The sequence below is a fragment of the Bombyx mandarina genome, chromosome 20, assembly GCF_030267445.1.
Source record: "Bombyx mandarina strain Sakado chromosome 20, ASM3026744v2".
NCBI lineage: Eukaryota > Metazoa > Arthropoda > Insecta > Lepidoptera > Bombycidae > Bombyx > Bombyx mandarina.
In genome coordinates, this window is record NC_143226.1 from 11,345,460 (window position 1) to 11,372,772 (window position 27,313).

At 39.4% G+C, this 27,313-nt stretch overlaps 1 protein-coding gene and 1 non-coding gene across 2 annotated transcripts in view; one reads left to right on the forward strand and one right to left on the reverse strand.

Moving 5' to 3' along the window:
- The first annotated feature begins 2,590 nt into the window (after positions 1-2,590).
- The window catches only part of LOC114242535 (centrosomal protein of 104 kDa), a 36,091-nt gene continuing 11,368 nt past the window's right edge, over positions 2,591-27,313 (forward strand). The window contains exons 1-17 of the mRNA XM_089736114.1: positions 2,591-2,869; positions 6,578-6,736; positions 8,121-8,256; positions 8,993-9,080; positions 10,280-10,463; positions 11,194-11,405; positions 11,906-12,091; positions 13,461-13,650; positions 14,304-14,391; positions 15,470-15,617; positions 16,991-17,217; positions 18,429-18,566; positions 19,747-19,878; positions 22,059-22,272; positions 23,262-23,657; positions 24,320-24,755; positions 25,570-25,657. Of these exons, the coding sequence (XP_089592240.1) occupies positions 2,830-2,869; positions 6,578-6,736; positions 8,121-8,256; positions 8,993-9,080; positions 10,280-10,463; positions 11,194-11,405; positions 11,906-12,091; positions 13,461-13,650; positions 14,304-14,391; positions 15,470-15,617; positions 16,991-17,217; positions 18,429-18,566; positions 19,747-19,878; positions 22,059-22,272; positions 23,262-23,657; positions 24,320-24,755; positions 25,570-25,657 (3,062 nt within the window). The 5' untranslated portion in view covers positions 2,591-2,829. The remainder of the gene's footprint in view (positions 2,870-6,577; positions 6,737-8,120; positions 8,257-8,992; positions 9,081-10,279; positions 10,464-11,193; positions 11,406-11,905; positions 12,092-13,460; positions 13,651-14,303; positions 14,392-15,469; positions 15,618-16,990; positions 17,218-18,428; positions 18,567-19,746; positions 19,879-22,058; positions 22,273-23,261; positions 23,658-24,319; positions 24,756-25,569; positions 25,658-27,313) is intronic.
- Positions 20,006-20,077, reverse strand: TRNAC-GCA (transfer RNA cysteine (anticodon GCA)). Its single transcript has one exon. It is a non-coding gene; the product is annotated as a tRNA-Cys (tRNA).

Sequence of the window (27,313 nt, forward strand, 5' to 3'; positions counted from 1 at the left end):
TAAATAATAGTTTAAAAAAAACTAACAAACAAACGCTTTTATGCAAAATCCAACTAAAAATAGAAAATAAATCTTAATAAATTTGAATTAAAAATAGTGTAAGAAAAAATTATTTTATTGTAAAAAAAGCGTGGGATGCATGGTATCAGTAGTTATAAATATTTTATGAACAGATATGAGTAGAAGGGTTATTTTGAGAAGCACCCCTCGCTTTTTTACAATAAAATTATGTTTTGTTTCGTTGGTTTGTCAAAGCGACAATGGCTTCTTGTCAATGCTATTATTCATTTATTAATTACGGAAACCCACTGATTGTTTTTTGTTATTGCCTTAGTAAGCAGGCAAACGTATGGCCCACCGGACGGTGAGTGGTTACCGACTCTTATGGACGCCAGCGATGCCAGGGGCACAACTAAGACGCCTACCTGTTTCTCTCAGGCTGAGTCCCGTGAGCTCAAACTGTGCGTAGCTGGAAAGCCTTATGGAAGCTAATATAAATGTCTGTGGGTTTCGCTCATTTCGTCTTTTCTGCCCGATAGCCAATAAATTAATCAAAACGTTGTCCACATAAGTTATCAAAGCCAAACACTAATTACACATACCTTAATACTGTAATTATGTTTTAAATATCAATAGGCAAAACAAAAACCGTTAACTGCCATTTTCTCGTCTGTTTGTTTGTAGCTATTTAACTAATTTAGTTTTACGAATTATCTTAATATACAGCACAAACAAACATTATTTTCAAAATCACAGACAAAAAAAACAAAAGAGAAAATGCCGTACATACAAGAGGCTTGTGGAGAGTATTAAGCGGTAGGCAGCGGCTTGGCTCTGCCCCTGGCATTGCTGAAGTCTATGGGCGACGGTAACCACTCACCATCAGGTGAGGGCTGTATGCTCGTCTGCCTGCAAGGGCAATAAAAAAAAAGAAAAAACTTTCACATGATGAATCTAAATCAGGACCTACGAGCCAAGAGGCGTTGGTGATTACGATCCGATTTCGATCACTCGTCCAACAATGCAATGTTAAAATATGCGCGACAGACGTCCAGACAGACGCGAATAATCTATAGAAACCAATTATTGTATGTAAAGGAGCTTAACTTAACGAAACCTAAGTAAAAGTATAGCTTGATGAAACAATATAATTAAGTCAGACAGAAGAACAACTTTATGTATTATGTATTATATGACGTTATTACTTATACTGGAGGTCTCGCAGTAGTCGAAATTCGACTATAATTAATTGGAATTGTAAATTTGTACATTATTATGATTGTATTTTATACTTCTATAATCACAATTTCGCCAAGACTACACTATAAAAATATTAACAAAGACAAACAATATTTAATGTATTCTCAATTTGACAACAGACGTCAAGAACAAAAGTTTGACAATAAATAGTATGCATGCGTGTGTGCGTCAAATACAAGGTATGTAGTGTGTGTAATGTTTTCTTTATCATTTATGCATTATTTAAAAAAAAAATTTAGCATTGTGCACTTCTTCTCTATATTCTCTATAAGTGTGGAAAATTTCATACTCCTCCGTCCCCGCAATTTTCGTAAAAAGGGATACAAAGTTTTTGCTTCACGTATTAATAAATATATAGATTAACTTTATAGACAACCTCGATAACACCTTGATTATCCCAGGAAGGGAAGCTAACACCATATAATAATATCTTACAATAATTAATACGTTTCGGTTTAAAAAGAAAGAAATCGAAATTCTAATGAAAATTATACTCTGATATTTTGCTTCAAGATGACCATTATTAATATTAAACCCTTTTTTTTAAGTAACGGCTAGGCACTCATCTGCCTATCCACGCTACGTCTTAAATATTAAGTCTTGTATATTTATTATCTACTAGCGACCCGCCCTCGCTTCGCTTCGGAAACATTACATTTTATTATTGATAGCTGAGTCCCGCGATGTTACCCGCGGTTATTGTCGTACCGCAGGGGACACCGCAGGGCGAAGCTAGTCTAAAAAAGCTAGCCTAAATTACTCCATAAATCATCAGCTACCTGTCAGTGAAAGTCTCGTCAAAATCAGTCCAGCCGTTCCAGAGAATAGCTGGAACAAACAGATAGACAGACAGACGAAAACTGTAAAAAATATTTTTTTTATAGCCTCTATGGGTGGACGAGCCCACAGCCCACCTGGTGCTAAGTGGTTACTGGAGCCCATAGACATCTATAACGTAAATGCGCTACCCATCTTGAGATATAAGTTCTAAGGTCTCAAGTACAAGTTACAACGGCTGCCCCAACCTTCAAAAAGAAACACATTACTGCTTCACAGCAGAAATAGGCAGGGTGGTGGTACCTACCCGTGCGGACTCACAAGAGGTCCTACCATCAATACCACCACCGTACATAATAATATATTCATGTAGTAAAAAGTGTTTATTTCAATATTACAAACAGACACTCCAATTTTATTTATATGTATGTATGAGTATGACGTTACGAAAAGCAGACATTTTCATTAAAGCGAAATATAATAGATGGCTCTGACCCCAACAACCTGAGCGTAGCTTCAAGTGCGAGTATCGATTTTTCCCGCTTTTACCACTCGCGCGATGTTCAGGAGACTCTTCAGTCGTACAGTGTGTGCTCAAACAATCTAATCGTAATCAATTAAAAATTATAAATACAGGGTTCTTGTGATGCAATAATATTGTGATATTAATAAAATAAAAACAATCTTACTTTGAACTGAATTTTAAAATTGATGGGTGTGTGTGTGTGTGTGTTTTTTTTAAATTGCACCGGAAATGTATAGCACTAGAGGCTACGTCTAAAATAAAATAAAATGCCTAAACGCATTCCGTTTCACGTTGTCTATGCTACAAGTGAGTATTTAATTTATATTATTTATTTAAGTAATGTAATGCATGTATTAAACACAACAATAATAAAAAATGCCGGGCAAATACATACTGCACTGTGCAAAATACATTCCCTAGTTTTTTGTTTCATTAATAACTAGGTATATTGTTGTAACTTCTATTTTTGAGTAATGTATTTTTCAGTCTATGATATATATATATTTTTTTATTTTTTTATTGCTTAGATGGATGGACGAGCTCACAGCCCACCTGGTGCTAAGTGGTTACTGGAGCCCATAGACATCTACAACGTAAATACGCCACCCACCTCGAGATAAAAGTTCTAAGGTCTCAGTACAGTTACAACGGCTGCCCCACCCTTCAAGCCGAAACGCATTACTGCTTCACGGCAGAAAATAGGCGGGGTGGTGGTACCTACCCGTGCGGACTCCCAAGAGGTCCTACCACCAGTGAAAATAGGTATATAGGCAGTATATGTGCATTTCCCTGGAAAGGTCTGGCCACTGAGCAAGTAATCACTACGGGTCTGGCGGGGTGTCAATTAAATAATTAAATTTGTTTCGTTCTAAAAATTGTTCAAGAAACATACAACCTATTGTAGTTTATAGCCGACTTAACTTAATAGGTGTATGGCTCTAATAAAGAATGAAAGAAAAAAGAAAAAAAAAGAAAAAAGTTACAATAACTGTTTGTAGTTTAACGCAGGGCAACCGCCGAACGATCAAACAAAGCTTGGTTTTAAGAAATCTAAAATATTAAATATAAATAAAAATAAATATTTTAGTCTCAAATGATAGAAATTTTATCAATAATCTGATTAAGTTGCTATTGAAATCATATTTTCTAGCGCGGGAGCATCACTGTTCTGTATTCCAGTATTTTCTTCTTATTAAAACAAAAAGGCACTTTTTTTCAAATGTTACTACATACTAGACTGTTAAGTTACTTTCAGCTAAGCTTTGTAGGTAATGTAGGAATTGTAATTCTGAGAATTAAAAGCTCTCCGTTTCCCTGTTGTGTCACGAAAATTCCGTAACTCCCAAATACGTAGATTGGCCGAATGCCAGACGGGCTTGATTTAATCGTTTCCAACTATTTCCAACATTCATCTCGCAGTATGGCCAATGCGACAGCAGTTCAATGACTCGCTGCATTATGACAAATATGAGGAACAAATATTAGAACTAGCCCACTGAGTTTCTCCACGGATCTTCACAGTGGGTCGTGCTTCTGATCCGGTGGTAGATTCTGCGAAGCACTGCTCTTGCTTGGGCCAGTATTAGCAACACTCCCGGTTTGAGCCCTGTGAGCTCACCTACAAGGAGAAGCTGAAATAGCCTCTCAAGGCTCAGTATAGGTAGGAAAAAAAATCGAAATTTAAATCACAAAGCCGTTGAAAAAGTTTTCACTATACCAAAAATTAAGTTAATTCGGTTACAAAGAATAATAAATTCACTCTGTTCGGTTATGAAATATATGATAATGCACGGAATTCTTAAATTGATGCCTTAAAACCACGGAACTTAAAACCTACAATACAAAATGAACGAATAAAAATTCGATTAGTGATAAGAAAGAATATTCCCAATTAATTTCTTTTGACTGTGTGTATTGTAACCAAAAAGGACCTTAGCTAGCTAGGTTTGAGTTATAATAATATTACTATATAATGTAGTGGTATTTATGGCATTATTGGTATGTACAGTATCTGACCGATATTAAACTAATCACGGTATAATTACGAATATTTCGAATACCGGAGCGTTCTACGTGAATAGACTTCCATTTTTATTTTTATTAAAATACAATTAATAACTTTAAAAAGTTTTTATTTTTACACATTTATTTTACTTATGTACTTCTTAACTTCATCAAGGGATCATGGCATGTATTTTTCCCGTTTCGAAAAATAATTTACGATAACTCTTAATATTTATTATTCATGATTCAACAAAATTACTGATTTTGATGACTGAGCCACCTCTGCTGTTGGAGTTCTAGTCTGAGTGTATTCATATTTAATTATTTCAAAGATAACCAACATAACACCATAATTATTTGAGTTATAATATGCTCCTACATATTATATAAGTGAGTTAACCTAAAACTATGACAATATGAGAAAAAAGCATCGAATTAAGCATAAGCATCGAATATTTTCCACAATATGGAAAAATAGTGTGTCATCTCGCGTGTAAAATTCAAAACACGCGGGATGAGATGTCCTACTTTTTTCCCGCGGTGCACATACTATTTTTTCTCCTACCAGGCCGAAAGTTCGACATTGTAAAAAACTTAGCACCCGTGGAGCACTCATAAAAAAAACAATTTAACTGTTTTTTTATTTTTAAATAAACTACTACTAATTGAATAAGAACTGTCTGATGAACTCATCTTTGTTTAATACTTCACTATTAAATTTTATTGCCTTTTTTTTATTTCACTTTCACGCTAAACACAGTATTGCAAATTACCCGAGCACAACGATAGCGGAGAATTTTAGGTGCGTGAGAGCAGACGTAGACAATAACGCGCATGCGCACTTGTACCCAGGGAGGAAAAGTTACACTTTCTTCCCTGTACAGCGGGAGGAAAACCGAACTTTCGGCGTAGGTAGGAGAAAAAAGCATACCTTTTATAAAAGCATACCAATACCTTTATTAGAAGAAAATCATGAAAATGGATTCAGCTTTCCCGTAATGATTACGTGCCATATAAAATATTTGATCAAAACTATTAACTTTATTTTTATTCTATACACTCAATATTTTAATATTGAGTTTACGTTATATTTTATGTTCTGTTTTATATGATTAGTACATATTTCATACTCATTTGCATCCTATCGTTTATGAGTTTAGAGTTTAAACCATACGAAATGTTTAACTCTTGCCCCAATGCAAGTGAGACATGGTCTTCGAGCGATAGTTCTTGACATTTTTTACAAATGACCTCTTGGACTCTCTGACCCGACGTCCGATCTCGGGCCGGGGTCAAAACCCGGTCAAAGTAGGGGGTTCCCGCGCTCAACACTACAACCAGACTCGCGGCGTTAACGGGTGGTCGAGGTTTACAAATGACCCAAGCATGCATCCGCCTTTTGTTTTAAACCCTATTTCGCGAGCAGATCTACAAGCGAACTAATATACTTTCACTGCTTTTCTATTTATCACCATTCGATGTTGAGCTATATTAAAAATCTCGGGCTAACGGAAAACTATTTTTAAATTAACTATGAATTAACACCTGCGCATAGAAGATAGTTGTAGATCTCTGACTATGCTGGTTTCCACAAGGGACATATGGCCTGCCAAAACGTACTAAAAATAAGTATTGTTACGCCAGTAAGAGTAGCGCCATCTATTGCCGATTAGCAGAAACGAAAATCAAAGGAACTAGTAACATCGAGAACGTTCGAGAAGTACAGCGCCATCGGAAACACACATCGAAGCTACTCGACTTGCCCAGAATGTTCTCGATAAATCTAGGGATGTCGTATCGACTATAAAAGCGTTGCAGAGATGGCACGAAGTCAGTCAGTAAACCGATCAGCTGAAGCGAAGCGGAAGAAGTGAATTGAGAATTTTAAAGTATTCGTTAAGGGTTTTAAGTGTTAAATATAGTTTTAATTTGCACTTCGGTAGAATATTTATTTATCCCGAACCCCAGCGCGTAACAGTATTTTAAAAGTCATTAACTGGAATTAATCAGGTGAAGACAGTTGTTATCCGGCTTGCGAGCTGAATGCCCAAGGTCCCGCGGCTCGGGGCTGGCGCAGCGATGGCCCTCCGCCCCACGAGCTTCTACTGCGGCTCACCAGTGTCACAAACGTGCACAAATTACAGTTGTTGGCACACCATCAGCTCATACGTAAGTCGTAGAGGTTAATTATCGCAAACGCGTATTTGTGATATTTCAACCAGCTAATTGTCTATCACGCCGCCACGTATGTACTACGTTAAGGCATCACACGAGAACCCTCTCATCGTGGCCGACGGTAACTACATAGCCGACCCTGCGGACCGAATGGTAAACAGTCCACGTCGCCCAAAACACGTCATCTCGAATCCTCCCGATCCACAAACGGTGCTTTTAGGTACTCTAAGCACCGGTCATCGTTCTCGTCGAACCCGTCTCCTACGACGAAGGGCTCGGCGAGTAAATTAACCCTCAGACACAGCCCATTGAGTCTCTGTCCGGATCTTCTCAGTGGGTCGCGTTTCTGATCCCGTGGTAGATTCTGCGCAGCACGGTTCTTAATAGGGTTCGTGTTAGCAACATCGTCAAGTTTCAGCTCTGTGAGCTCACCTACTGGCCCGGTGACGCTGACATGGTCTCTCTCGATCATCAGCTTAGGTAGGAATAAAAAACTACGTGAACATTTATTAGATCTAGCAGTAGTAGCGTAGGTAAACCTTCCACTAGGTAGACCGATGACCTGTTGAAGGTGGCGGAAATTCTTTGGACGCAAGCAGCGTACGACCGGTCTTTGCACCTGAAAGAGACCTATGACCAGCAGTGGATGTCCGTAGGCTGAAAGACAGATCTTGCAGTCAACCAAAGCGTCTACTGATTATTCATTCTCTTTTAACGTTCGCGTTAGAGACGCAGTAATATCAGTAAATCTTTTGGATAGACAAATGTGAGAATGTGCGACCAAGATCGAATTATATGGAAATGTCACAAACAAACTGTTAAGAAACTGCCCAGGGTAATTGTGACCACTCTTGGAATACCTAGATATTGTCTTGTTTGTTTCTACGTGAATGTATAAACTACAGTATTTTGTTTAGTTTTCGAGAATCGTAAGTAGATATAGTTAATAGAATTTCGAATAATTGGCAGGAACAAAAATTAATGAAAACGTGAGATTTTAACCATAAAATTAGTTTTAATTAAGTCTGAAGTAATATACGACAAAGGGAAGATCTTCCACCGAGCGGGTGATATTGCTCGGTAGACCGACGGTCCTAATGTTGTTGTTCGGAACATGTATATATGCAAGCTTATCTTGAAAATGTGTAAGCGAGATTCAGGCATCTGTCAATTATCTTGCGTTGTATGATGGCTACCCGCCACAAAGTCTATAGATACTTTTAAAGTACATATTTGAGAATAACGGTATATCTAATTTACTGTTATAATTTGATGCTATTTTGCAGATGTTACTATTTTGAACCAATCGATTTATAAACATTATGATCAGATGCCTATAGCGAAGATAGTTCACAGCGTAAAAACCCTACCTTCACAGCGGCTTGCGTGGAAGTGCTAGTATCAGGAGGGTTGGTCTCCGAAGGAGCTGCAACACCATGCGGGGCGACCTACACGAGCGTCGGGAAGGTGACCCTCGCGAAACCGGCACCTCAGGCCAGGACCAGAGAACTCAGGTACGCATTATCTTCCATTAAATATCATTAACTTCCCCTACCTATTTGCTGGTAGCCTTAGAAGCTATTCCAGCCTAAGAGGCTATGCGCAGACGGGTAGGTGAGCTCACAGGCTCAAACTGAGAGAATTTGCCAACACTAGTCCTAGCAAAAGCAGTGCTTCACCGAATCTACAACTGAATCAAAATCGCGACCTACTGAGAAGATTCGGTGAGAAACTCAGTGGGCTATGCCTATGAGGTGACAGATCACGTCCTTAATGACAATAAAAAACGTGAGTCCAAAGCGCTTTACGTCAGAGATGTTTATAGCTTTTGGTAAATATTAATCGCTACTTGACCATTGTGAAAAAGAATTGTCTTCGTAAAGCGACGCATTCATGTCAATTACCTACCACACAACTAATAATACACAAGACACACAGCTTTCTTGTTTTCCAAGCCAGTGGAGCTCTCAATAATGAGTTGTAAATAGTTATTTTGGTACTAATTCTGTCTGGTTTTATCGAAATAAACTCTACATAAGTATCTTAAATGTCATCGTTTTGGTCTTTAACATTATACCATCTTCATATTTATGACATGGCTATCTGTTACGAGTAATATTACGTCTATAATACATTTGAGATTTCGATTAGTTATGCCTCGAGGTGACATTCACACTACATCGTAATGTTACGATGAGTTAAAAGAAGCTTAAAAAACTGATGAAACAATATTTTTTGTCTTGTTTTCAGGTCTGCGGCCCTTCCAGAGCCAACGATAGCAAGATTCGTGAAGCTTAAATTGTCTGGACCTCATCCCCCAGCTAAAGAGACTGATCAGGTATCGAGATCCTTAAAAATAATAATAATAATATTTATCACCGCTCTGTTGACTTAGTCGTGGATCGTAGGATTAATTGTTTACGTAGGCACAATAATGAAACGCTCATCAATAGTTAACTACGATTTTATGCAGATAGCTCTTAAGACAATTACGGAACGATTATGGATAGAAGTAGAAGTAAGGATATTGGATAGAATACGAAATGAATATGTCAGAGGAAGTCTGAAAGTGACACCTGTGACAGAGAAGTTGAGAAGTGCGCGCTTGGGATGGTATGAACATGCGATGAGACGAAATGAAAATGAGGTTGTAAAGAGAGTGCTAATTATGAGTGTGGAAGGATACAGAGGAAAAGGTAAGAAAAAATGGATGGATTGCGTGAAAGACGATATATTTAAGAGGTGAATGAGCGAAGAAATGGTATATGATAAAAGAGTATGGAAGGAGAAAACATGTTGCGCTGACCCTAGATGACTGGGAGAAGAACAGGATAATGATATGATGAGCTCTTAAGACAATCGTAATGAGAACGAACTGGATTGACATCTTCCAGGTTAATCATCAGTCCGCTATGCTAGTACAGAATGCAATCAGTACAATTGCAAACACCGTAGAGCAAAATTCTATTCTTTATGTTTCACGGTATAACAAATTAGAAACGGTTGAAAATTACGTTTAAATAATATGCACGAGATTTCTAGCATCTATTTCATTGTATTTATGTCATAGCGCACTCATGAGCTTGGGGTTGAAGAGTGGGAAAGCCGTTATATTGTTTTGTAGTCGTCGTGGCCTAAAGGATAAGACGTCCGGTGCATTCATATCTTGACTTCCACGGTGAAGGAATAACATCGTGTAATAAAAATCAAACCTGTAAAATTATAATTTGCGTAATTACTAGTGGAAGGACCTGCTGTGAGTCCGCACGGGTAGATACCACCACGCTGCCTATTTCTGCCGTGAAGCAGTAATACGTTTCGGTTTTAAGGGCGGGGCAGCCATTGTAACTATACTGAGACCTTAGAACTCATATCTCAAGGAGATGTCTATGGGCTCCAGTAACCATTTAACACCAGGTGGGCTGTGAGTTTGTCCACCCATATAAGCAATAAAAAAAAAGATCCATAAAAGTTTCAAAATTTTTGGGCGTGCTATCCATGATTGTGAGCTCATATTTTCACATTTCTGACACGCAGATAGCGCTAATGGCTGTGAATGTTCTGGGCGAAATCGTAGAGTGCCCAGAGAAAGCTCAGACGGTAATCAAAACCGAGACTCTATACTCACCGTACGACGATCTGGCCTTTGTTATGTACGTGGACAATGAAATAGCTGATCTCATCAGGAGTTTGGATGAGAAGAAGAAAACGGCTGTTACAGGTAAGTTTGAATTCATAAACGATTTGGTAAATCTGAGTTCGTTAATTAGTGATTGCAGAGATTTTCTGCTAATTAAGTAAGATTGGGAAATAAAAATATAAATAAACTAGCCGTACTCGTCCGCTTCACTGCGCCTTTAAAATTAATATTATTATTTATTGTCATATTTAGGGAATCCAACACTCATATAAATATTAGCCTATCCATTAAGTACATGCATTTTTTACATGGATACGTAGTTTCAAGTCAATCGGATGCACGGTTCAGTAGTTATAACGGAACATCCGTAAAAACCACTGTAGATTTATGTATTAGTATAGATGTAATATGGTGATCGATATTTGCTACGTGTGTCTTAGATGGTATAAAAAGTTCACGGCGCATTGTACATTTTTCTTTACCAATGAATATCGATGTAGGGAAGGAATTTCGGTGTAATTCCGAAGCAAACAGAAAAAAATAGACATAACCTATCTTCCAAATATATTATAAATTATTGCTCTCACTCTGCGAAACATCGTGTCACATGGCGTCGCATCGCGAGAGTATGGATATGGCAGGATCCGACTGATGCACGCCCACGACCACTCTGTCAAGAGTGTACGACTAGGAAGAAGAAGAAGAATCTTTCAATTATATATTTCAATATCTCGGCACTTGTTCTATCCTAACGACCGATTGTATTGTAACTATTGGCTAATTTATAACATCTGACACACGTATATTTTAGAAGAACGTTTCGAATACGCCCGTCGGCTGAAGTCCGCTGGCGCAGCCCTAGCAGCCGCCGGCATACGAATCGGTCGCTGGAGACTGCGCAAGAGGACCGCAGCTGTCAGAGATGACTTTGAGCTGGCTCGACGGATGAGGGACAGGATTGCTGATGCTCTAACTGGAGTGAAAGAAGATCCTCAGCTCTGCAGATTGTTTGAAGAGGATGGGGTAATAATTCACTGAATTTGACTTTTGATTGATAATCTATTTAATAATTTATTTTATTTTATTTTTATTGCTTATATAGGTGGACGAGCTTACAGCCCACCTGGTGTTAAGTGATTACTGGAGTCCATAGACATCTACAACGTAAATGGGCCACCCACCTTGAGATATAAGTTCTAAAGTCTCAAGTATAGTTACAACGGCTGCCACACCTTTCAAACCGAAACGCATTACTGCTTCAGTAGCAGAAATATGCTGGGCGGTGGTACCTAAATTAACTTAATTTAATAATTAATTATCCATCCATGTTATGATACCAATAAAATATGTTGGGCACTTCACACCAAATTGGTTATGAGCTTGTTTGCTCAGCTAGAACAACAAAATATACGGTACCTTTATTATATTGGATATTCGTTTTTCATTGATACTAACAATAAAACATCCAAGTGGAATATCAAAGAGTCTGTGACCACTAAAACATCTTAGATACACTATTCTAGGTAGATCCCCGCAATGACTCGTCGATGCCTCAGGAGTACGATTTCTCGCACCACCTCTCCCCATCCGTGGCTGCAGGCTCTCTAAGCCTGGATATACCGTCTCCGGTTCCTCCGATACATCAAGAAACCGATGAGATTGATTTTATCAATGGCAACGACGAAGACCAGATAGAACAAGCTCAAAAGGTAATTCTGACGAAGGTCTTCTCCGAGTTAGCTTTAAAAATAAAGAATAGTTTAAAAAAACTAATAAAATACGCTTTTATAGAAAATCCAACTAAAAAATCGAAAATAAATTTTAATAAATTTGATTTAAAAATAGTGTAAGGTAAAATGATTTTATTGTAAAAAAGCGTGGAGTGCTTTTCAGGATATTATCAATATAGCCCTTCTACTCATATCTGTTCATAAAATATTTATAACTACTGATACCATGCACACCACGCTTCTTACACTATTTTTTCTTCAAATTTATTAAAATTTATTTTCTATTTTTTAGTTGGATTTTCTATAAAAGCGTATTTTGTTGGTTTTTTTAAACTATTATTTATTTTTCATTTTTTAGTTGAATTTCTATTTTTTTTAAAATATTGAATTATCATCGGTCCTTAATAAGTATACCAAATTTCGAGTTAATCCAACATTTTGAAGGGGGTCAAAATCATGTTCAAAGATTCCGTTACAAACATACATACGTCTGAAGCTAATAAAAGCGTATTAAAAAGAACTGTCATTGATTAACAAGAGCCTAATTAAACAACCAGTATTACGGAGGTCTATGAGCAACGACATTGACTGATATAGCTTATTCAAATGATATTTGAACGACATTGGAATGGTTTGCCTGCTTTCAAACTGGGATGCATAGTTGCTATAAAGCTCACATAAGCGAGAACGTGGTAACTACCCTATGTGCGGGTATGCAATATGTCCAAGCACCATTACTGAACATTGGGATAGATATGGAAAATTGGGATGCATACTGGTATGTTAATGTTGAGGACGGTATAGACCAGTCAGAACATATTCGCATTTTTTGTGACTTAAATGCTAATGTGTGCTAAGTGGTTACCGGAGCCCATAGACATCTATAGCGTAAATGCCGCCACCCACCTTGAGACATGAGTTTTCAGTCACAGTTTTTACAGTACAACGGCTATTCCACCCTTCAAACCGAAACGCATTACTCTTCCATAGCAGAAATAGACAGGTACGACTATTAAAATGTTATTTGTGCTTATTAATTTAAAAAAACAGTATCGTTAGGATTTACTGGTGGTAGGACCTCTTGTGAGTCTGCACGGGTAGGCAACACCGCCCCGCTTATTTCTGTCGTGAAGCAGTAATGCGTTTCGGTTTGAAGGGCGGGGCAGCCGTTGTAATTATACTGAGACCTTAGAACTTATATCACAAGGTCGGGGGCGCATTTATGTTGTAGATGTCTATGGGCTTCAATAACCACTTAACACCAGGTGAGCTGTGAGCTCGTCTACCCATCTAAGCAATAAAAAAAAGGATCATCCGTCTGGAATCTCTAAGCTTATCTAATTTGCAGTCCCCAGTACATCTTCTAGAAGACGTAGAAGTACCAAGTACACAGCACTCCTCCATCCCGCACTTACAAGCCGTCCAAAATGCACAAGAAGAGAAATTAGAACAGAAAAAAATCGAACAAAAGATTGAGGAAGATGAGACGAGAACGACTGACAGTCCACGCAGGAGCGTCACCCCGAATGCAGCTAACGGTAAATAGATACGAAAATCAAAAATCTATACTAATATTATAAAGAGGAAAGATTTGTTTGTTTGTTTGTTTCGAATAGGCTCCGTAACTACTGGACCGATTTGAAAAATTCTTTTGCCATTAGAAGCCGACATTGTCCCTGATTAACATAGGCTACTTTTTTAAATTTATTTTTTAATTTAATTTTTTTGGTTTCATGTGTGTTTTAATGTTTCCGAAGCGAAGCGAGGGCGGGTCGCTAGTATTTTAATATAGGTCGGGCGTATTGTGAGTGCGTGCGTGTAATTAATTATCTCAATTCTCTTGTTTTTGACGCCAAGGAGTAATGTCTTTGTTCAATGGGTGCAAGAACTGAAATTTATGGGACTTTATTTTTTTATTGCTTAGATGGGTGGACGAGTTCACAGCCCACCTGGTGTTAAGTGGTTACTGGACCCCACCACTGAACCCACCTTGTGATATAAGTTCTAAGGTCTCAGTATAGTTACAACGGGTGCCCCACCCTTCAAACCGAAACACATTACTGCTTCACGGCAGAAATAGGCGCGGTGGGACCTACCCGTGCGGACTCACAAGAGGTTCTACCACCAGTAAAATCTGATTCGATAGCGACCAGTTGTTTTCGAAACATCCTGAATAACCTATCCCTCGCAGGTACCTTGGTAAGGAGGAGAAACAAGAGTGCTGGCCCCAGATCTACCTTCGATGCTTACGAAGAACGTCTGCTGCCGGCCCTAAGGCAGTAAGTTCGTCTTAATGCTCTTATCCGACTACATATAGCATAGCATTAGCATAACAATAATACTCAATAATTTTAATAATGTTTTTTATATTAACGAGTTAGGCGTTTTAGTGCAAACTGTAAGCCTGACTTTGAATTGATAATTGATAAATAAATAAATTATATTATAAATAAATATAGGTATAAATTAGGTTTTAAGATTTATTCCGGGATAGAGTCGCAGGAGCTACGTGCAGGAGTTTCGGGCTCAAATATCAAACACGATTGACTGACGTCAACCAATTTTGTAAATTTTAGATCACCCATGGACATCGTCCCGGTAATCGGAGCAATTACAAGCCGTTGCTTACCTTCTAGGAATATTTTCAAACCTTATTTGAAAAAGGGTTTCGTTATAGCACATGAGTTTACCTTTATTTAATAATAAAAAAAAGATATCTGATTTCAAGAATATTCTTAAGGAACACGTCTGCTCTTTCAGTCATGCCCGTTTTAAAATTTAAGACGGGATCGCTTATCTTATGTGATTTTTTTATTTTATTTTTATTGCTTAGATGGGGGGTGGACGAGCTCACAGCCCACCTGGTGTTAAGTGGTTACTGGAGCCCATAGACATCCACAATGTAAATGCGCCACCCACCTTGACTTACAAGCTCTAAGGTCTCAAATATAGTAACAACGGCTGCCCCATCCTTCAAACCGAAACGCATTACTGCTTCACGGCAGAAATAGGCAGGGTGGTGGTACCCACCCGCGCGGACTCACAAGAGGTCCTACCACCAGGTCCTACCACCACGATTACATCGTACATCCTTTGTAAGTGCAATGGAATCTCGATCTTCGCTCGTAAATTTCATGAGGAATTAATGTGGATCAGATTATTAGGGACCCGATACTAATTGTGGCGGTAGCTATCATACAACATATTTGACATATGCCTGAATCACGCTTACGACAATTTCAAGATAAGCTCGCATATATACAAGTTCCGAACAACAACATTCGGACCGTCGGTCTACCGGTAATAAGGTTATATATGGAGGACGGTGATGAGAGATTCTATTGTGGCAACCTCCAGTTCTCATACCAACGAGTACCTCCGGGAGGCTCGCGAGGAGGAGGGCAGCGGGAGTAGCGCGCCTCTACCGTCTCGTGTCTCTCACAAGCTCAACGAGAGGGAGAGGAAGCAAGCAGCTCTGCCTATACTTATATTCGGATACCCTCTGGTAATTCCACAGCTGTACACAGTATACTTAATTCATCTTGATATTTAAGAGAATCAATGTTCCTATATATTCTAGGTCCTGTTTGTTCCTGTAGTTAGGTTAGGTTAGGCTTAGGCTTATCGAGCCTTAAATGGGTTAGATTATAGGAAGATATAGCTTATAGATCTAATTTTGTTACTAAATATTGTTATTGTTCAAACCGCACTCGCAGCTTGCCACGCAACTAACCACACCGGACCTAATAAATAGGCTTAAAAGGCGACAAATCCTAAGTCTTGATAGATACGGTTTACAGAGTGGCGCAGTCTCGATGGAAATTTTGCTCTGACCGCCTAACAGCTCTCAACACATCTGCTCATAGTCTAGCTGACTGATTGCAAGATTCATTCCCGATCCTGCGGACAGAATGGAAAGCAGTCGACGTCGCCCAAAACACGTCATCTCGGATCCTCCCGATCCACTAACGGTGCTTTTAGGTACTTCAAGCACCGGTCACCGTTTTCGTCGAACCCGTCGCTTGCGACGAAGGGCTCGACGAGTAAATTAACTCTCAGACACAGCCCACTGAGTTTCTCGCCGGATCTTCTCAGTGGGTCGCGTTTCCGATCCAGTGGTAGATTCTGCGAAGCACGGCTCTTGCTAGGGTTCGTGTTAGCAACATCGTCAGGTTTGAGCCCCGTAAGCTCACCTACTAAAATTAGGGTTACGCTGACATAGCCGCTAGGGCTATCAGCTTAGGTAGGAAAAAAAAAAAAAAAAGGAAGATAAAGAAAAAAAAAAGTTCAAACCGAAAATTGGGGACTTTATATGAATAAATTATTTGTTTAAAAAAGGTACAATACAGTTATGTTAAGATTAAGGTTAAACATTAAGTCGCTTAATTTGCTAAATCAGCATAGTTACATTGCTCATATAGTATCCAAAAAATATCAAAATATTGCCACTATAGTAGCAGTGCGTAGTGGCTTGGCCATGACTCTGGCATTACTGATGTCCATCTAAGCCCACTGAGTTTCTCGCCGGATCTTCTCAGTGGGTCGCGTTTCCGATCCGGTGGTAGATTCTGCGAAGCACTGCTCTTGCTAGGGTCAGTGTTAGCAACTCTCCGGTTTGAGCCCCGTGAGCTCACCTACTCACGTTAGGGTGAAGCTGAAATAGCCTCTCAAGGCTATCAGCATAGGTAGGAAAAAAAAAAAAAAAGATGTCCTTCGACGGTGACCAATCACCATCAGATAGACTGTATCCTTGTCTATACTGTAAATTAAACATAACTATATTGTATTTACTAAATGTTACTCAAGACATGATTATACAATATCTGTACTACTCTTTTGAAATTGAACAAAAGCTCAAATTTCACTACTACATTCAAGGTAGAGAAGTTCTTCTCCAAGAACTACTTGGACAAGGAGGAGGGTCTGAATCGTCTCAGAGCAGAACTAGCTTCGCCGTCGAACGGAAGCTCCAAGACTTCTCCGAACAAAACCGCGAGGGCGGCCGCCATCTTGCTGCAGAGAGCTTTGAGAGATAAAGTCTTTTCCGTGTACAGTCAGGCCAATGAAGTTGTCAGAGTTCTATTCAAGGATTTCGTACCGGACAGGTATGGCATCTCATAAATAGAAATATACAGCTACATATTTATTTATATTGTAGCTTGACAGTTTATGCTGTGTTTGTGCATCAAGTTGAATAAAGAAATAAATGAACAAACAAACAAACAAACAGACAAACAAACAAACAAACAGACAAACAGACAAACAGACAGACAAACAAACAAACAAATTTATTTATTATTTATTTATTTATTTATTTTATTTGTGGTCATAGGTTAACAAAGATTAATATGTTAATATTAATAAACGTATCACTATGTCCTGCTAGTAAAGCGTACAAATATTAGGTGTAAGTATAATCTACATAAAAATAAAAATAAACTTAAATTATAATTATTGAATTCTATTCTACTTTATTATCTAAGTTATCTAAAGTTATCGTCTAAATATTCTGACATACTATAGTAAGCCATCTATATATATAAAAATGAAACCCGTTTTTCGTTGTCACGACATAACATGAAAACGGCTTGACCGATTTGACTAATTTTGGTCTTGAATTATTTGTGGAAGTCCAGAGAAGGCTTAAAAGGTATAAAAATATGAAAATTCTCGGAATTAAATAAAAATAACAATTTTGTTTTCCCTTTGACGTGTCCCCCGTCGGACGGATTCCTTTTGTTTGTTTTAAGTTTATTCTATATAAAAGTTTAGGTCTTTTATTTATCGATTGAGGCACTACGAAGTCTGCCGGGTCAGCTAGTATCTAATAAAAATACTTGCAATTTTTGCTTAAAATGTTGTATATCTACTGTCTTCAAAATTTTTATAGGTAGTACAAACAACAAATATAATAACAAACAAACGAAAATTTATTTGTTCAACTTCATGCACAAAGGTACAACGGCGGATTTAATGTATTTTAACTCACGAAAAAAATTAAATATACTTAGAGAGAGATAATATTGCACACCAAAACACAATTTACATTAAAAAAACAATCAAAAAGCAGATACATTTGTACAATAGGCGGTCTTATCGCTAAAAGCGATCTCTTCCAGACAACCGTTTAATTTACAGAAATTCTGGAAAATATAGAAATATAGCAGGTATGTTGCGGTGTACCATAGACAATACACTATTATAGAAAATATATACATACAATAAATACATACATACAAGATATATATCGTTTACATATAATATATACCATTAAATATAGTATATTATAAGGAATCTTTTCGTCGTGTCGTCCCAGGGTATGTTCGGCGGAGGTGGGGCGGTGTCTGGAGAAGCTGTTACCGGAGCTGCTGCGCGCGTGCGGGGACCCGGCGCCCAGGGTGCACTCCACCGCGCAGCACACCGTCCTCACGGTGGCGGACTGCCCGCAAGTCAGGTATTCGGTATTTTCAACTCTTAGTGCCCAAATAATTTTTTCACATATTTAGTACAAATTGCTAAAGGTTTCTTTGAAAAAAAAAATGTACCTTATTGATTGTTTTTTTGTTTTGAAGTATAGGCAGACGAGCATACGGCTCTACCTGATTGTAAGTGGTTACCGTGGTTCATGGAGGTCAGAAATGCCAGGGGCAGAGCCAAGCCGCTGCCTACCGTTTTTTTTTTGTTTTAGTGAACACGGAATCTTAATTCTTTCCTTAAATGTAGATGGATTTTTGTAATTCTTTCTGTTATGCTTAAGGGACTTATCAAATTACTCAAATGAAACATATTTTTATTATAACAGTAGTGTACAAAAAAAGGAATATGCGTAATATATTTTTTTTATTTTTATTGCTTAAATCGGTGGACGAGCACAGCCCACCTGGTGTTAAATTGTTACTGGAACCCATAGACATCTACGACGTAAATGCGCCACCCACCTTGAGATATAAGTTCTAAGATCTCAGTATAGTTACAACGGCTTCCCCATCCTTCAAACCGAAACGCATTACTGCTTCACGGCAGAAATAGGGAGGGCGGTGGTACCTACCCGCGCTGACTCACAAGAGGTCCTACCACCACTTATTACGCAAATTATAATTGTGCGGGTTTCATTTTTATTACACGATGTTATTCCTTCACCGTGAAAGTCAATCGTGAACATTTGTTAATTAAGTACGTATTTCATTAGAAAAATTGGTACCCGCCTGCGGGATTCGAACACCGGTGCATCGTTAAACACGAATGTACTGGACGTCTTATCCCTTAGGCCACAATGACTTCTTGAAAAACGTGTTTTTTTTGCCGTATAAGCAAAGTAAAATAACACAGAAGTTGACTTCTTCTTCTTAGAGTTCTTACTGGTGGTAGAACCTCTTGTGAGTCCGCACAGGTAGGTACCACCACCCCGCCTATTCCTGCCGTGAAGCAGTAATGCGTTGGTTTGAAAGGCGAGGCAGCCGTTGTAACTATACTGAGACCTTAGAACTTATATCTCAAGGTGGGTGGCGGCATTTACGTTGTAGATGTCTATGAGCTCCAGTAATCGCTTAACACCAGGTGGGTTGTAAGCTCGTCCGCCCATCTAAGCAATAAAAAAAACGCACAAGACAAGACTAACTAACAAAGACTTTCAGAGCCCTCCACATCATACCTCAGCAGTTAGTCCGTCCAGTGGCGGCCTCTATGCATCCACGACTGGCCCTCTCCCGTCTACAGATGCTGGAACAACTCATACTCACCCACGGCATATCCACTGATAAGAATAGGTACGTATATGAAGCAAACTAAATTATTTCCATCCAATAATGTCAATATTAAATACAAAAATAATGTAATGATTTGAAAAATCATTCATAAATTTGCGAAAAAGGATATTTCCGATTAAATCGAAACAGGGGACACCCGGGTTTGAACCGGGGGCCTATCGATCTGCAGTCGATTGCTCTACCACTGAGCTATATCCCCACACAAACACTAGTGGAAATAACGGTATTAAAATTAGCTATCATCACAAACTGTTTCCATATATAGTATCTATAGGTTATCTACTAATACGTGGGTGGTAGATAAAATTAGCTACACAATGATACCACATTATTTATATGTGTACGTTATTTGTGCTTTTATAATTTTGCTAGATTTGTGAACGCAGCTTAGACATGACGATATAAATGACCCACCCACCCAAACGAAGCTACGTCCGGGGTCAGTTGTGTTGGATAAAGATTCCCTCACTAATCAAATCATATATAGCTGCGTATTTATTCTTTATTAGATTTTAAAATGGAATCGTTTGCTTTTTTTTTGTGTCCTTTGTGTTCTAGCAACCTCGTGGAGGTGGTATTCTAGATTCACCGAACTAATAGGTGAAGCTCACGGGGCTCAAACCTGACGACGTTGCTAACGCTAACCGTAGCAAGAGTCGTGCTTCGCAGAATCTACCACCGGATCGAAAACGCGACCCACTGAGAAAATCCGTCGAGAAACTCAGTGGGCTGTGTCTATAGGTTAATTTACTCGTTACTGCGTTTAGAAGGGCAATTAGTATTAACTTCGAAATGGTTAGAGTTTGTTTGTTGTCGGCCTAGAAAAACACAGCTCTTTTCCGCTACAACTCTACGCGTGGATGTCGTAAAAGATTGGCCGGGAAATATGCAGAGTTATCTGAGTATAAATGCTAAGCATTTATTAGTGCTGGATGTTTTGTAAGCTCACGCGGGTAGGTACCACCATTCTGCCTATTTTTTATGTGTGATTCCTTTTTAAAGGTAGAAAAACCTTTATTCCTTCCAGTTGAGTCTTTGGGATGTGCGGAGACATTTGATAGTCATTTTACACTAGATGAATACCACCATTCTGTCTATTTTTGCCGCGAGATTCCGTTTTTAAGGGAGGAAAAGCCTTTATTCTTTCCAGTGAGTCTTTGGGATGTGTGGAGATATTTGGTGGTCGTTTTACACTGGATGAATACCACAATTCTGCCTAATTTTGCTGCAAGATTCCGTTTTTAAGGGTGCAAAGGCCTTTATTCTTTCCAGTTGAGTGTTTGGTGTGTGTGGAGATATTTGGTAGTCGCTTTACACTAGATAAATACCACAATTCTGCCTATTTTTGCTGGGAGATTCCGTTTTTAAGGGTGGAAAAGTCTTTATTCTTTCCAGTTCAGTCTTTGGGATGTGTGGTGACATTTTGTAGTCGCTAAATAAACTGGATGATTACCACCATTCATCCTATTTTTGCTGCGAGATTCCGTTTTTAAGGGTGAAAAGCCTTTTTTCTGTCCAATTTGGGATGTGTATTTAGGAGTTGCTTCACACCAGATAAGCCATGGGCTGCTTTAGTATGCACTCCTACGTGCGTCGTGTTCCTCAGTGCTGAGGATTGTGACCTTTACGGAATACATACGTAAAGGTTTTCTTGGGAAAATTTCTAGTGGTGGGTTACGCGTCCTTCCACAGCAGAATTTCAGAGGCGATTTAGTTCCTTTGGGCTAGTGAAGCCCTAGTTCGGGTTAATTGACCGCCGCCCGTTGCTCGGCATTATATTTTTACGGCCAGGTAGGTGGCATACTGACTGGGTGCCAACCCTACTCTGTTCTCATCCGGGCTTGGGACCGGCAATGGCAGAGTTAATACACTAAGATTTTTTTTTTCTACTCTAACACCTGCGATCAGTCGCCAAGATTATAATCAGGTGAGTTGCGAGAGGTTATGGTTTGGAGGGGCAGAGCCAATAGTCCGTCTCGCCTTAGTAGGGTAGCACGTCGGTTCTCTTGAGTCTTCTAATCGGATTTGGCTCCAAGAGTAAGCTGGACAACGGGTTTGGGTGAGCTGTCAAATGGTTCTTATAGTTGGCTGAGTATCGTTTAACTTCATCGAAGATGGTTGGGGTTTCCAGGTACTCATGGATTTGTATTAAGAAATAATAAATAAAATTGGTCAATCAGCGGTCTGACCGTGCGGCGGGTGGCGGAGTGCGGCGCGGCGGGGGCGCAGCACGCGGCGGGGTCGGTGCGCGCGGCGGCGGAGCGCATCCTGCTTGCCGCATACACGCGCTCCCCGCGGCTGGTGCGCGCCCAACTGCCGCCCGACGACAACGTCACGCGGCGGAACCTCATCTACCGGCATCTGTTCCAGCAGTTCGACAAGATTGATATGCAGGTCAGCTATTTACGTGGATGAATTGGTCGAAAGAGGTCAAGCTGCTTTGGCGCCGTTTTTTTATAGCCTTGAGAGGCTATGTCAGCGTAACCGGGCGAGTAGGTGAGCTCACAGGGCTCAAACCGGGAGTGTTGCTAACACTGGCCCTAGCAAGAGCAGTGCTTCGCAGAATCTACCACCGAATCGGAAACGCGACCCACTGAGAAGACCCGGCGAGAAACTCAGTGTTTGTGCCTAACTAACCTAAAAGCACCGTGTGGATCGGGAGGAACAGCCCCGAAAAACCACGGCAGATTACCACAGATGCTTCCACAATATGTTGCCAGTTCAATTATGAGACATCAACATTGCTGGAAGGTTTTTAGTGGGTACCCGATTCCGCAATGGCCGCGGATTAACTCCTTTAATTGAGGATTGGCTATCAAAATCAAGATAACAAAGAATTGAATGTTAAACTAACCTCACGTCCTTACGGATCCATCAAATCCAATAACCTTTGCATTAGACGCCTACAGCTCTTTTTTTTATTGCTTGGGTCGGTGGACGAGCTCACGGCCCACCTGATATTAAGCGGTTACCGAAGCCCATAGACATCTACAACGTAAATGCCGCTATCCACCTTGAGATATGAGTCATAAAGGTCTCATTTTTAACAGTACAACGGCTGCCCCACCTTTCAAACCGAAAAGCATTATTGCTTCACGGCAGAAGTAGGCAGGGGTAGGCCCTGCGGACTCAGAAGACGTCCTACCACCAGTAATTCCAGTTAGATTAATTTATTTCATTCATTCATTTCACACAGTTCGTCCACTGTGAATATTATTATATACAGTTTTAAATGTATTAGAAATAGTAAAATCTAAATTACCGAAAAAGTATGCCGGTCTGTTGGCAGTTCACTATTTGTATGCCAAGAGCCCAATACTTGGACGCTCTTCCTAAATTTAGGAACGTTAATTAAAAGGGATCTAATTTCGACAACATTCCAGAGGATTCTAAACCAAGCACCGACAGAGGAACAAATACTGACGGACCAAACAATCGACAAGGAAGATACAACGAGCATCACTCCGTCTAGTCGAAGCGCAACTAGCGGAATGACCAACTCCCTAGGAATGACGTCATCAATCGGAGCTACTTCCTCGTACAGCCTCAAGTCCATGGCGTCCAACGCTAGCGGCAGTACGCTAGCTCCATCTAGCGTCAGCGGGAGTTATACCAACAAAGTAAGGAGCAGCCTTAAAAAGTCACCAACGAAAAGATACGCTCCCAGTCGATTGACGTCCAAAGACTCTTGTAGTTCTCCAGGCTATAATAAGTTGAGGCTGGATAGCGCAGTCAGTCCGAAGCACTCACCGCGGTCATCAGCCTCCGTTGCCGAAAAGGTACCTATGAGTTTTTTATTTTTATCTACAACGTAAATGCGCCACCCACCTTGAGATGTAAGTTCTAAGGTCTCAAGTATAGTTACAACGGTTGCCCCGCCCTTCAAACCGAAACGCATTAATGCTTTATGGCAGAAATAGGCAGGGTGGTGGTACCCACCCGCGCGGACTCACAAGAGCTCCTACCACCAGTAATTACGTAAATTATAATTTTACTGGTTTCGTTTTTATTACACGATGTTATTCCTTCACCGTGGAAGTCAATCGTGAACATTTGTTGAGTACATATTTCATTAGAAAAATTGGTACCCGCCTGAGATTCGAACACCGGTGCATCGCTCAACACGAATGCACTGGACGTCTTATCCGTTAGGCCACGACGACTTCAAGATAAATAAAGAAAGATTGAATAAATTAAATCTTAATTAATTAAAGATTTATTTATGGCAAAAAGAAAGAAGCCTTAACAGTCTATTAGTCAGTGTTGTAACTATATTTCTGCAGATGTGCTCTTAGTATAGTATAGTAATTAGGTATTTGAAGATACAATAGATTGGCAAGGTAACACAAGTTCATACTGCATCACACTATATTTCCGAGAAAAAATACCATAGTAAAAATAATGGAAGTAATAAATACAGTTCAAACTCTTAATATTTAAGGTGCATTTCCAAGAAAATTCAAGTCTGAACGCGACGGACAGTCAAAGTCAAGTTGTCTACCGTCGGACCAATCGGAACGCAGAGAATCGACACTCGATGATCCATTACGACCACGAACCGTCCAAACTTCAGCTTAAAGAGCGACCCATCACGGTTTACGAGCCGCTGCATTTGGACTACAGAGATTCGCCCAGCTTAGGATCTCCCAAAACATCCAAGAATGATGTGAGAAGCATGGATTCGTTACCCACGGACTCTCCCCAAATGTCCAGGAACGAACTGCGCTGTGACTCGGATTGCCGAAGTTTGGACTCTCCAAAAGTGAAAGCGGATTATTATAGAGAAGTTCTGGATTCTCCAAAGCTGGTTGGAGCAATTAGGAATCTGCACTTGGACGAGGGTAGTCAGATGGATGAGAGTGGGTATTATAGCCCAGGTAAGTTTCCATTCAATTTTATATCTTAATTCACTCTTATTAAGGTAGACTATTTTGATAAATTCCAATTTAAGCCTAATACTTAATCGTGTAATAAAAATCAAACACGCAAAATTATAATTTGCGTAATTATTGGCGGTAGGACCTCTTGTGAGTCCGCATGGGTCGATACCTCTACCCTGCCTATTTCTGCCGTGAAGCAGTAATTAATGCGTTTCGGTTTGAAGGGTGGGACAGCCGTTGTAACTATACTGATAACTTAGAACTGATGTCTCAAGGTGGGTGGTGCATTTACGTCGTAGATGTCTATGGGCTCCAGTAACCACTTAACACCAGGTGGGCTATGAGCTCGTCCATTCATCTAAGCAATAAATAAAAATATGTAAAAAATACCGCAGTCCAAATGAAGCACAATTAAGATACCAATTTCATTCGAAACACGAGGCAATTTCTTCATGGCAGAGATGACAGGAACCATCAGTACCCGTGGCCAAAACTACCATACTACTCCTCATGCTTTTTATTATGCCTAGGACACCTAAGGAGATTATCTATAGTTGTCCAAGACAGATATCTGGTGGTGCACCTGATGATGGATTTTGCCTATGAAAGCAAGAAACAGTAAGGATTTAACCAGTTCACTGTTTATCTTAAGCCTTACGATTATTGAAGAAAGGGACATCATAGCGAAGAAACAGCAAAGATAGTTAAATCTAGTATTTGTTAGTTTAAAGTACGTCTGGAATCTTTAAGTAGCTTTGAAATTCTTACGATAAATGAAAGTTTTTAATTTTTTTTTTGTGGATTAATTCAGGTAGAAGACAACAAGTGCACGGTGATCATTACGAGGGTTATGAAGGCGGAGACGTGTGTGACGCTGTACCGGATGGTGTTGGTCTACAGTGAGTATGCTGTCACTTTAATCCTTGATGGGTTTGGGTAGAAGGCTATTTGGATAAAGCAACTTTACAGGAGGAGCCATTTAAAGTTTCAAAGCTAGGAAAACTGTTTGAGTTTGTATATTAAATGTAATGGCAGGCAACACTTGACACTTGATTAGATTTCGAATATTAGAAATATTTTAAATGTTTAAAAAAACATATCATTGTATTCTCGTAAGAAAATGTCATTACTTCTCATCTAGACACGGCAAGAGAAACATGAAATAGTTTTATAAAAAATATAAAGATAATAATTGTATAATGGTGTAAAAGTGTTCAAGCAATCTGCAATATAATAATAATGAAGCAGTTGTGTTTTTAAATAGCCCCTCATCACCTAAAGAACCCAATCCCTTCAAATTTAACCGTCCAACAAAAACATAACGAAACAACTTCTTCTTCAGCTGTTTCAGTGGAGTCAACTTAATTGAAGTTCAATTAAAAATATCGAACTGTTGATGCTAATCTATATATATAAAAATGAAACCCGTTTTCCGTTGTCACGACATAACATGAAAACGGCTTGACCGATTTGGCTAATTTTGGTCTTGAATTATTTGTGGAAGTCCAGAGAAGGTTTAAAAGGTATAAAAATATGAAAATTCTCGGAATTAAATAAAAATAACAATTTTGTTTTCCCTTTGACGTGTCCCCCGTCGGACGGATTCCTTTTGTTTGTTTTAAGTTTATTCTATATAAAAGTTTAGGTCTTTTATTTATCGATTGAGGCACTACGAAGTCTGCCGGGTCAGCTAGTACCAAATAAAATGCATCTTTGATAAAAAAGATAAATGTCGCGTGTTAAGCGTGATTTCACTTAAACCAAATAGCCTCTCAACACTCGATACATATAATATAGAAGCCCCATAGTTTGAGTTCCTGAAATACGCTATGCCTAATCTTTTAAGAAATATCGGAACTTGTGACTGGTGGTCGTCTTGCGAGTCCCCACGGGTAGCATTACTAAATTAGCCTACTTTTGCCGCAAAACCGTAATGTGCTCCAGTTTAAAGCGTGGCATAATGGAGCCGCTTTGATATAATAGCATATAGTATATAACTCATAGCACAATAATATCGCGCCCCAAAATTAGTATGGACACGTTCACACTGTACTGTACTATATATTATTGGCTAATTCTGATACCATGACCATTAACGCTGGCGTTCCACAAGGCTCGGTGCTCTCCCCCACGCTTTTCATCCTGTATATCAATGACATGCTGTCTATTGATGGCATGCATTGCTATGCGGATGACAGCACGGGGGATGCGCGATATATCGGCCATCAGAGTCTCTCTCTGTCTGAAAGCAGCTTGATTATTCTTTGCATTGGAGATTTCCATTTCACGTCTTCAACATCGATTGGGTTGTGAGCGTTATCTCCCGCCTACGCAAGAATAACAAACACAAGAGAGGCCACTTTTGGTAAAGATTTGGCTTTGTTGTTAGTAACTTTAGATGCGGTGGTGGGAAATGATAAATTTACTGGAGGTAGGACCTCTTGTGAGTCCGCACGGGTAGGTACCATCACCCTGCCTATTTCTGCCGTGAAGCAGTATTGGTTTTCGGTTTGAAGGGTGGGCCAGCCGTTGTAACTATACTTGATACCTTAGAA